The following is a 12,032-nucleotide window of genomic DNA, read 5'->3' on the forward strand; positions in this document are numbered from 1 at the left end:
CCGTAACTTAAATTTCATCCGGTTTTCTTCCATCCTACACGTTCCAAAATCTATTCTAATGTGTTCTGGCTTACTGCAGCACGTTCTACTGTCACCATCTCTGTAATAAATCAACTTATCTCTCTCCTGTCAGACTTGTCGGCCTGTGTCTGGAAGGCTGCCAAGTTCTTCAGTGTTGTGGTTCTGTGATGCATCTCCCCCCTCCAGGCCCCTCTCTGCACACTGCCTGTGTGTTATTTAGATTAGTGCAGCTTCTCTCTGCTCTATTATCTTTTACAAGCTGGATAAATACTCCTCTGAGCTGGCTGGGCTTTCACATACTGAGGAATTACATACAGGCACAGCTGTCTGCACTCTGCAGGAAGAAACAGCCTGACACTTCAGTGGAAGATAGCTGCAGGGGGAAAGAAACACACAAATGATCTCTTGAGATTAAAAAGGAAGGCTGTATACAGCCTGCTTGTGTATGGATGTATTTTCTATGTGTGGACATACTGTACATAAACCTACTTCCTGTTTTGGTGGCCATTTTGTTTGTTTATAAACAAACTTTTTAAAACAGTCTTTAACCACTTTTAATGCGGCGGGGAGCAGCGAAATTGTGACAGAGGGTAATAGGAGATGTCCCCTAACGCACTGGTATGTTTACTTTTGTGCGATTTTAACAATACAGATTCTCTTTAAAGAGACTCCGTAACAAAAATTGCATCCTGTTTTTTATCATCCTACATGTTCCAAAAGCTATTCTAATGTGTTCTGGCTAACTGCAGCACTTTCTACTATGACAGTCTCTGTAATAAATCAATGTATCTTTCCCCTGTCAGACTTGTCGGCCTGTGTCTGGAAGGCTGCCAAGTTCTTCAGTGTTGTGGTTCTGCTATGAACTCACCCTTTCTGGCCCCTCTATTCACACTGCCTGTGTGTTATTTAGATAAGAGAGAAGAGAGAAGCTGCTCTAATCAGCTGGATAAATCGTCCTCTGAGCTGGCTGGGCTTTCACATACTGAGGAATTACAAACAAGGCAAAGCTGTTTGCAAGAAAAAAAAAACAGCCTGAAACTTCAGTGCATGGGGTAAAGAAACACACAAATGATCTCTTGATATTCAAACGGAATGCTGTATACAGCCTGCTTATGTATGGATGTATTTTCTATGTGTGGACATACTGTACATCAACCCACTTCCTGTTTTGGTGGCCATTTTGTTTGTTTACAAACAAACTTTTAAAAACTGTTTTTAACCACTTTTAATGCGGCGAGGAGCAGCGAAATTGTGACAGAGGGTAATAGGAGATGTCCACTAACGCACTGGTATGTTTACTTTTGAGCGATTTTAACAATACAGATTCTCTTTAAGGCAACTGGCAGAAATGGTACAAGATTGGACAGCATGGAGAGAGCTAGCCCATAGAATTGCCAAGAGTCGGACACGACTGAATGGATATCATCATCAGTGTGTGAAAGCCGTGCAATTTTTTCACACACTTTTAGACCTTAAAGGAATACTGTAGGGAGGGGGGGGGGGGGGGAGCGAGTTGCACTTACCCGGAGCTTCTAATGGTCCCCTGCAGACATCCTGTGCCCGCGCAGCCACTCACGGATGCTCCGGCCCCGCCTCTGGTTCACTTCTGGAATTTCAGACTTTAAAGTCTGAAAACCACTGCGCCTGCGTTGCCGTGTCCTCGCTCCCACTAATGTCACCAGGAGCGTACTGCGCAGGCCCAGTATGGTCTGTGTCTGCACAGTACACTCCTAGTGACATCAGCGGGAGCGAGGACACGGCAACGCAGGCGAAGTGGTTTTCAGACTTTAAAGTCTGAAATTCCAGAAGTGAACCAGAGGTGGGGCCAGAGCATCGGTGTTTGGCTGCGCGGGCACAGGATGTCTGCAGGGGACCATTAGAAGCCCCGGGTAAGTTCAACTCATTTTCCCCCAACCCCCTACAGTATCCCTTTAAATCATACCGCTAGATAGATCTGCGGCAGCCCTGCACATTACTCACCTCTCATGGATCCAGCTCAAGGTTATCACTCTGAGCTGCAGATTTTCGTCCCGAGCCTGACTCAGGGTTACCACTAAGGAAACCCCTAAAGAGGTTAAATACGCTTAGACACTTACCTCGGGGGGAGGAAGCCTGTGGATCCTAAAGAGGCTTCCCCCATTCTCCACATCTGTTCCAGCACTGGGACCCCTGAAGTGTGGCCTTGGTGCACATGTGCACTACCACCATACTTGCTTGGGCTCCAGCAGAAACAGTCGAACCCTATCACGTCTCGTGCTACTGCGTAGATCCTACTACTGTATTTCCTGGTAGGCCAACCAGGATGGCGCAAACACACATGCAAGAGCCACTGACCAGCGGACTTTAGGGTCCCATCGCTGGAACAGGGCTGCGGAGGAGGACAAGGAAACCTCTTTAGTGAACCAGGGGCTTCACCCTCCCAACAAATAGAAAAAACTGGGTCTCCACCTGGATTTTAGGCAGATTGGCCTGTTTATTGGGGAACCACAGTGCAGAGCACAACTTTTCGACACAAAGGTCTTTTTCAAGTGTTTAAGTTGCTTAAGCACTTGAAAAAGACCTTTGTGTCTAAACGTTGTGCTCTGCACTGTGGTTCCTCAATAAACAGGCCAATCTGTCTAAAATCCAGGTGGAGACCCAGTTTTTTCTATTTGTAGGACGAAGTTGCCCTGTGGAGGATGAGGGTTGTGACTGGTTGACTCCCTGGTGCTGCAAATATATGGCTGTAGTTTTGAGCTATCTACATTGTTGCTTCACCCTCCCAAGGTAAGTACCCCCTCTATGAGAACTTTTTTTCACTTCAGGGTCACTTTAAAAAAGAAAATGGGGTATATTGGCAGGCTAAACACGTGTGTGTGTATATAGTTCATTCAACCTCTGTATGACCGCGTCACGCCGATGGGTGGCTCCCCCGGACCACTTAACGCTGATTGGCGTCAAGTCCTGGGGGGCGTGCTTAGCAGAAGATCGTGTGCGCATCTCCACTTGAATGACGGGGGCTCCACTCAGTCATCAGTCTCCCAGCGACGATCGCCGCTAGGAGACAGACGGCGAAACCGCTGTCTAATCACACTGTATAGCGCTGCAATCTAAGACAGCGCTGTACTGGGGACAGCCGTGCCACACGGCTGTCCCCTGTGGAGGCACAAAAGCAATCTGCTCTTATAGGCTGATGCCTATGACAGCAGATAGCTGTTATTGGCTAGCAAGGGGAGGGAGGGCGGGGATAGGAGAGAAAAAAAAGTTAAAGTAAAATTTTATGAAAAACAAAACAAAAAAATCAGCAGCAATCAGACCGCACCAACAGAGAAGCGGGGGGGGGGGGGGGGGGAATCACTTGTGTGCCAAGTTGCACGGCCCTGCAGCGAGCCCTTAAAGCTGCAGTGGCCTAAATGGTAAAAATTAGCCTGGTCACTGATGGGGGGTGTAAGCCTATAGTCCTGAAGAGGTTAAGGGAGTTACTCTGACTAATGTCAACTTAAGATGAGTCAGTGAACTATGAGTCAGTGAACCGGGAAGGCGGATCACCTTGTTCACCAGTTGAATACAGAGTGCCAATTCATACTGCCCTATTTAGTTGACATAATTACTAGTGGCGTCATACACCTTAGGAGTGTCGTCCACTGAAACCACAAGGAGTGGAGACCATGTTGAGAATTGTTACTAATTCTTCCACTGTTACCCGATGGTCATTAAAACTACAAACTGACATATGCTATTAGGATTCAGTATTACCAGCTAGGTATGAGTAGGTATGAGGTTACCACTAAGGGCTATTTTACACTCTGTGTGTTTTGCTATGGGATTCTGATCGCTATCAGATAGCAAACCGCTAGGTACTCACTCCACTGATGGATACTGCAAGGGGAGGTTTCCATTAGCGTGCTGCGTTTGACTTCTTGGTACCGGATCGCAATGGTTGTGACTGCTGCATTTTTTGTACACTTGAGCTCCTAAACAGAGTATCAGATTTCTCATGGGAAAAGGGCATCAGCTACTGAATGGGATGACGTTCAATTCTTGGTTACGGTTTCTCTTTAAAATAGAGGTCCAAGCTAAAATAAAAATCCACTTACCTGGGGCTTCCTCCAGCCCCTGGCAGCCGTCCTGTGCCCTCGCCACAGCTCCGGTGGCTCCCGGTGTCCTGCGCAGCAGAAGCCGACCTAGTTTGCATAGTAAATAGCTGAAGACGTCGGCTAGAACACGTGACCCGCGCGGTGGAGCGCACAAGAAGCTGACCTGGGGAGGTCGGCTTTTGCAGCACGGGACACCGGGAGCCACTGGAGCTGCAGCGAGGGCACAGGACGGCTGCCAGGGGCTGGAGGAAGCCCCAGGTAAGTGGATTTTGATTTTTTTTTAGCCTGGATGTATTCTTTAACCACTTCAGCCTTTAGTGTTTTTTCACCTTATGCATCCGAACAACTTTCACCTCCCATTCATTCACCAATAACTATCACTACTTACCACAACAAAATGATCTCTTGTTTTTTCCGCCACCAATAAGGCTTTGTTTGGGTGGTACATTTTGATAAGAATTTTTTTTCTAAATGCATTTTAATAGGAATACTATGAATTTTTTTTTTTGGGGGGGGGGGGGGGGGGGGGGGGGGATAGATTTCAGCCATAATAGTTTTAACATAATACATGCGATCATAATTAAAATCCTTGTATTTTATATGCCCATTTATCCCTATTAGTTATTACACCATTTAAATTATGTCCCTATCACAATGTATGGCGCCAATATTTTATTTGAAAATAAAGGTGCATTTTTTCTGTTTAACGTCCACCACTATTTACAAGCTCATAATTAAAAATTTAAATCACGGTAATATACTGTCTTGACTCATATTAAAAAAAAAAAAAAAAAGTTTAGACCCTTAAGAAACTACTTTTTTTTAATTGTAATTTTTTCCCCCCAATACTTTTTATTGGCATTTGTTAAAAAACTAGCTTTTTTTTTTTGATTGTACAAAAGCAGTTGCTTAAAGTTACAGAGTCAATACAAAATTCTCAAGGCTGCTTTAGATAACTAACAAGTGTTGTGCAAGAGCAGGTACAGTCATCTTAAACTGGAAAGTAACAAAACAATGATAAACGAGAACATTTTATACTAAGAAGTATAGTCTTCCCCTTATGATAAAGTAAGTCTATACTGAACCTGGGGAAGTCTTATTGGATTTAGGCATATCTATAGAGATAAAGCCTAACCAACAGAAGGGTGAGAAAAAGGAAGCGAGAAGGTGTTTATCTTATTCCATGGATGCTTGTTACCATATTCTATAGCAGGGAACCTAGTCTCAATCCTGACGTCTCTCAGGAAGACCAGGATATGCTAATGTGAGAGATCTGCTACATCCAGAGGGGGAGACATGGGGGGGGGGGGGTTTAACTCTTTACATCAGGACATTTAGGAGCTCATTAGTCTGAATTGGGTTATGAAAGTGATTATCTTTGATCCGGAGGAGATGGTTTATTCCAGTTAAAGTACCAGTGATCTAGCATGAGATTACAATGATTTCTCACCTTTATCAGGCGTTCCATTTTTGGCCTCTTGCACACTGCACGTGATTCCGATTCAGATTCCGCTTTTTAATCAGTTTTTACATCCGATTCAGATTCTGATTTGCAGTTTGCTCCCTGCACACTGCAAATCGTAATCTGAATCAGATGTAAAACCTGATTAAAAAGCAGAATCTGAATCGGAATCGCGTGCAGTGTGCAAGAGGCCTTAAGGTTGTAGTCTACTAGATGGGTTACTTGTGACAAGGATGGGATTTCTGAGGTATTCCAGTTCACCAGTAGTAGGTGTTTGGCTGCACAAATTAAATCAGTGATGACTAGTTTAAATTGCCTAGGGAATTGGTCCAGACCTATTAAAAAGAGTGCTAATAAGGGGGATAGATTGATTTGTTGTTTTATTTTGGAGATTAGATTAAAAATCTGAGACCAAAACGATTTGATCTTGGACAATCCCATAGGAGATGTAGGAGAGAACCAATGTTTAAGCACTTTCTCCAGCAATTTGGAGAGTGAAGGAGAGACATTTTAGCTAGTATTCTGGGGGTGAGGTACCATTTATAGAGGATTTTTTTAGTAGTATATATGTGGGTAATGCAACTGGAATTTTTTTTAATGTTTATTAATGCTCTATGTCCAATGGGAGTATAGTGAGCTGTAGATCATATTCCCAGTTCTTGATGAATTTAAGATGTGGAGGAGGGAGAGCTTTGTTGATATAGCCATACCATAGAGATATGCCCCCTGTGAATTTGGATTTGGGTAACAATAGAAAATCCCATAATGTTTGGGGCACATCTATTGTGATTGTGGGGTTGGTGGAGAGCAGATGTTTTATTTGTATATAACTGAAGAGATCCTTGTCAGTTAGTAATTGTAATTTTTTTTAATAGTTTTATTGAGGTATTTTTAGGAGAGAGTGGGAAGTAATTATAAATATAAGTGTGGTAATGTTCATTAAAAAATAAATAAATATGTATGTAGGTGTAATTTCACTATTTGGCCACAAGATGGCCTCTTTTTTGGCAGCCTGTGTTTAGTACGCTTACAGGAAGTGAAGAGGGGATGTGTTACTTAGAATGATTGCGGCTTCTCAGAAGCAGTCGGTCTTTCTAACGGGGACTTACATCAATGAATGGGAACGGTGTTCCCATTCATTGATCACCGAGCTAAGGGGCAGGAGCACGTGCGCGATCGCCCACGGCAGGGAGCAGCAGCAGGGGCTTAAGTAGTTAAACTATTCTAAGCAGATGCAGTTATTAGTGGACAAGTGTGAGTACAGCTGCCCGGTTAAGTCATCAAAATGTATGGAAATCGGAATGATGTCAGCCGAGCAAATTTCTCCCCCTCTGGAATCCAACATGGTCCTCGCACCCCCGCCCCCCTTTTTCATTAAAGGACTTCCGAGGCCAAAATCCAGGCCCAAAACATAAAAAAAGTTAGCTACCTTCATGGCTTTGTAAGGCACGGAGGACGCCGTCCGCGCCCTCCGTGCCGTTCCGCCTGGTCCCCTCTGGTGAATAGCCCCCCGAAAGGCTGCGACCCCACGGTCCGGGTCGGCATCTTCTGCCCCTATAAAGATGGCCGCCGGAGCTGGCCACGGCTGCGCAGTCCGCATAGCCGCTACTGCGGCTGCGCAGCTCTAGGGCCAACCCTCCGATCCACGCTGCCTGTTACGTGATTGGGGGGTTGGCCCTAGAGCTGCGCAGCCGCAGTAGCGGCTTATGCGGACTGCGCAGCCGTGGCCAGCTCCGGCGGCCATCTTTATAGGGGCAGAAGATGCCGACCCGGACCGTGGGGTCGCAGCCTTTCGGGGGGCTATTCACCAGAGGGGACCAGGCGGAACGGCACGGAGGGCGCGGACGGCGTCCTCCGTGCCTTACAAAGCCATGAAGGTAGCTAACTTTTTTTTTTATGTTTTGGGCCTGGATTTTGGCCTGGGAAGTCCTTTAAAAAAAAAAAAAAGTCACTAAACGCATATGGCATTTTGCCCCAAACTGTCGCCCAATAGACGGCGTCCCGTTCCTGCGGGCGACAATCAGTGAGCGTTGGCAAACGCCCTTAGGATCCAGGGAAGTGTAGTCCTGTTTACGGTATATAGGTAGTGCAGAATGTAGGAACTACTCCTTCCAATAACCCTGCTTCTAGGGTAGTGTAATAACGTTAGAATGAGGGCTCATCAGACTATGAAAACTGTTTCATGGCATCTACAGTTAAAGAAAAACTGTACAATTTTATAAAAAGTGACTGTACAAACCAGCCTATGCACTGCTACTCACCGTGACATCCCACGGCCTGAAAAGGAACTGCCTGTTCAGGTTGGATTTCTCTATGGTGTCCATGTCTGTCACAGTAACAGCTCCTCCTTCTGCAGCCCCTAAGCCAATCATGGCAAAGTTTTTCAGCAGCTCACAGCCAATGGCACCAGCCCCAACCTGCAAGTAGAAGTCAAGAGTGAAAAACATTCAGTGCCCATCTTTCTCTCGGCACGCTTTATACCACATTGTCATTCGCTTAAAAATATGGCAGCTACGTTTAACCTCGCTGGCGTTACGAACAAGCCTGACCAAGGAAAAATAGCGGAAAACAGATCCAGTAAAAATAGACTAGATATTATAGGTCCATAATACATGACCATCGGATTGAAGCCATAGGCTCAGAAAAAAAAAAAAAAAATAGTGAGCAGGGTTTGAACTGATCCCAAGGGCCTGATGGCACCATTGCTTTGTTAGGCCGATTTCAGAAACATACATCAGTACGTGTAATGCAAGGACAGCAGACAGCGCCATCTCATAGGCATATTTGACAACACACTGCTGCATGCATTTTTGTTGCAACACAGGTCTGTCACGCTCTAAGTAAAGAAATGGGGTCACCACTGCAACCTACATTGTACAGAAACGAGATACTGTGCCCAAGCCGTACATGACTAATCATATGATAATGTTGTAGTATCAAGTCCTAATATAAACTCCTGGTTCAACTCACCAAGAAATACCTCCGTTTGCCCAATTTCTCCTGCAGCTCAGCTCCGAAAACGGCTGTCTGTCCATCGTAGCGGCTGTTTTTCTGTTGTAGGATGAAGCAAAGACTGATAAAAGGAACACTAAAGGTGGATTTATGCATGCTTGAGTGGTTCAGCATCTAGCAAAGTGACGGTTAATATGCAAGACACAGAAGACCTCAAAAGGATCACACATTACTGACCTTACATGGTTCAGCTCCTGAAACCCCCCCCCCCCCCCCCCACAAAGGGATTCCAGGAACTATTTAATAAATACCCTTATGGGTCCCTTTACACTTGGTGAAATGCAACACAGCCGTGGTGTGACTGAAGGGAAAAAAAACAAACAACGTGTGGAACTCAAAGTAATACTGCAGCTTTTGCTGGGCTATACGGATCAGGTAGCCGCCAAAACCGCCACTCCAGCCAGGCATTGATACAGCAGCATGCAGGGAGGCGGGGGAAGAGAGAGCTGCCCAATGGCAGCTCTAGAAAGCCTGTAGAAACGCCCCTACTGAGCGTTTTGAGCAGGGAATCCCTTCTATTTAGCCTCCAAGGGAGGGGGGGTGCTATAGCGCAGCACTATGCATGTAGTGGTGTTGGGGGGGGGGGGGGGGCAGAGAGCAGCAGTGTGGGTACACGGCGGCATGTCATGAGGCAGAGAACATGCCTCTCTGTGTCCCATCTACCCCACCCCTTCCACCTTGTGTTCTCTTAAGGCATTCCCCCAAAACTCACTTTTTCTGACTAACATAGGCTCTAACTTAGGCCTTTCCCCTTCAACCCTGGCTGACCTATGCTTACTAAATATATCCTACAAAACACACTGCTTCTAAGAATAAATATTGCATATTACCCCACCTCTTTTTTCCCCATATTCCTTTAGATTGTAAGCTCGCAAGGGCAAGGCTCTCTCACCCTTGTGTCTTGGAGTTTGCTAGAACATTAATAATGTTACATTTGCTCCTGAAATTTGTCTACCAAATCTATATTATGTACCGATGTCAATATATTGTGTATGCCATTGTAGTCTGTACCCCATGTTTGTTTCTTACTCTATAGCACCATGGAATATGTTGGCACTTTATAAATCAGTAATAATGTGAAAGACAACTTACAGGGCTGCAGGTTTCCTCGTTCAGAACGGCATCCGCATTCTCCTCTGGCAAACATTCTAAGGCATCAAAGTACAACCACTGCGTAATCGGCATGAACTTCCCAGAGAGAGCCTGTAGAAAAGAGTGAAGTCACCTTAGAAACCAGGAGGATGCTGGGAATATTTACAAAGGTTTATCTGAGCTGAAACTAAAAAGTGACTTGAAAATGTGAAGATGTGTTAGGAAGCCTTCAGTTCTGCAGCTGGAGGAAGACAGCACAATACTGCACAACATAATACCACTGGCCACCAGAAGGTGTCTCCCTATAGCTATGGATTAGTTCTTATGTACCACATTTTCAACAGTTTCACCGCTGTGAGCAATCACAACCACCCCTAGACGGAGCTCGGCTGAACTGCACAAGCCTGAGCGGCGGCCCTGTGCTACTGCGCAGGCATGAGCCGTTCGGCACGAGCTTCATCAGTCCCAGCGCTTAGACAAAGCAGGTAATTTCAGCGATCTGCCCTGTGTTTGACCTGCACGCCACCATAGATGTTATGTTAACACGGCTATAGTGGCACAGAGGAATTTAAAATGTCATTCGTGTGCCGGCGATCACTGGACCCAGAGTTACTGCGACTCAGAGGGGGAGAGGGGGAAAAGTATTTAACACTGCCTGCTATTTCATCAGCAGCAGGGTGAGCGGCAATTCACCCTGCGCCCAACTGACCGGGGCGACGGAATGACACGTACTGGGATCCAGAGGCTTCCTGCTGAGGTAAAGCGTTTCATTTTTGCCCCAAATAAGCGCTGTATGGGCACAAGCTATGGGCGTCACAGTGCTGGAAAGGCGAGGTGAAAGGTGATTGAGGAAGCTTCTAGAGCACAGGTGTCAAACCCAAGGCCTGAAGGTCCACCGGCCCTCAAGTGATTCAAATGACTACCATTGTAAGCAGTAAAAGCATGACTGCACACTGCCTTCTCATCCAGAGAATCACAAATATTGCTAGTTTGACCGCAGTGTGCAACAATATCCCACAAGACACACCCTCCCCCCACAAAAAAAATTAGCACGGGGCCCCCTCCTGGGATCCAACCCCCTGGTGGCTGCTAACAACTCCCCCCACCACACACCATCTGCCCACATAGAGTAGCAGAGCAGTGTTATATTTACCGGCTCCACTGATGCGTTATGCCTCTTCTGTTCTTCCTGGCAGTTGTACACTCTGGGCTCCATACCACCTCCTGATCATGTGACATGCTCTATGCTGCATACCTCTGGCTCCTGAGGCATGTGACCATCAGGAAGATCAGAGGCACCCGGATGAAGCACTGAAACAGGTTAAAATTAAACTGTTCCACCGCGCTTCTTTGCAGAAGGGAAAGGAGCGGCCCCCATAAATGTTACTACACTTAGTTTGAGACAATTAAGGTTAAATCTTCAGTTAATGTTAACTCTTAATTTAGCCCGCAACTTAAGACTAGGTTTTAGATTTTGGCCCCTTAATGGTTTCAGTTGGTCACCCCTGATCCAGATGTTTCCCTCTACTGAGGTACACATCTACATTTTCGCCTTAAAGGGAATTCTAAGAAATAATGACAGTTATTTACCTGGGGCTTCTACCATCCCCCTACAGTCACCTATGCCCACGCCAAACAACAATCCTCAAAGTCCCCCTACCCAAACGCCTCCCCGCCCGGCTCTGTTTATTTCACTGAAAACCTGTTGCTGGCCACTGCGCCTCCGCGCGCCAATCGCCGGGAGCGTCTTGCATAGACGCAGTTCAACGCCTGCGCAGGATGAGATGAGCGGCCAGAGCAGCGGCCAGCGACAGGCTCAGTTGGCGAAATTGAAACTGCGCCGGCGTGGGACCAGAGGATCGTTGAGTACAGGTGCGGGCACAGAGCGACTGCAGTGAGCTGGTAGAAGCCCCAGGTAAGTAAAACTGGCTTTTTCTTAGACTTAGTTCCCTTTAATAACTGACAGGTTTGCTTTAATTTCTTGCCCATGCTACCCTTTGCTTGGCCATTGCTGCCCTTCCCTATATTCTTTTATAAATCTCAGTGCACTTTATCGGGAACACTTTACTGTAACATCTGCTTATTAAGCATCCAATTGAAGCCTCTTGTAGAATCCATGCAACAACAAGAAATTGGGGCCATTTTAGAGGGCAAAAGAATGTGCTACCCAGTATTAGCAGAGCGTTCCTCCTAAAACTACTCAACAGGCATAGCTGCGATTTTCCTTTGCAATACTTGAGGGTTTACTTATCAGACACAGTATACTTGCTGATTATTTTCATGTCTGCTGTGCTTACTTTACTGTGAAAATTTCTGTACTACTAAAACACTAGCACTTACTGCTTTGTTAACATTCTCTAATTCTTAAC

The 12,032-nt window shown here is 45.9% G+C and overlaps 1 protein-coding gene across 1 annotated transcript in view; it reads right to left on the reverse strand.

The window, feature by feature from the left end:
• The window catches only part of UBA1 (ubiquitin like modifier activating enzyme 1), a 103,576-nt gene that overhangs the window by 27,250 nt on the left and 64,294 nt on the right, over positions 1 to 12,032 (reverse strand). The window contains exons 12-14 of the mRNA XM_068247998.1: positions 9,664 to 9,774; positions 8,530 to 8,610; positions 7,821 to 7,976 (exon numbers count right to left, since the gene is read on the reverse strand). Coding sequence (XP_068104099.1) covers positions 7,821 to 7,976; positions 8,530 to 8,610; positions 9,664 to 9,774 — 348 coding nt within the window. The remainder of the gene's footprint in view (positions 1 to 7,820; positions 7,977 to 8,529; positions 8,611 to 9,663; positions 9,775 to 12,032) is intronic.

This window comes from Hyperolius riggenbachi, chromosome 8 (assembly GCF_040937935.1).
Source record: "Hyperolius riggenbachi isolate aHypRig1 chromosome 8, aHypRig1.pri, whole genome shotgun sequence".
NCBI classification, from domain to species: domain Eukaryota; kingdom Metazoa; phylum Chordata; class Amphibia; order Anura; family Hyperoliidae; genus Hyperolius; species Hyperolius riggenbachi.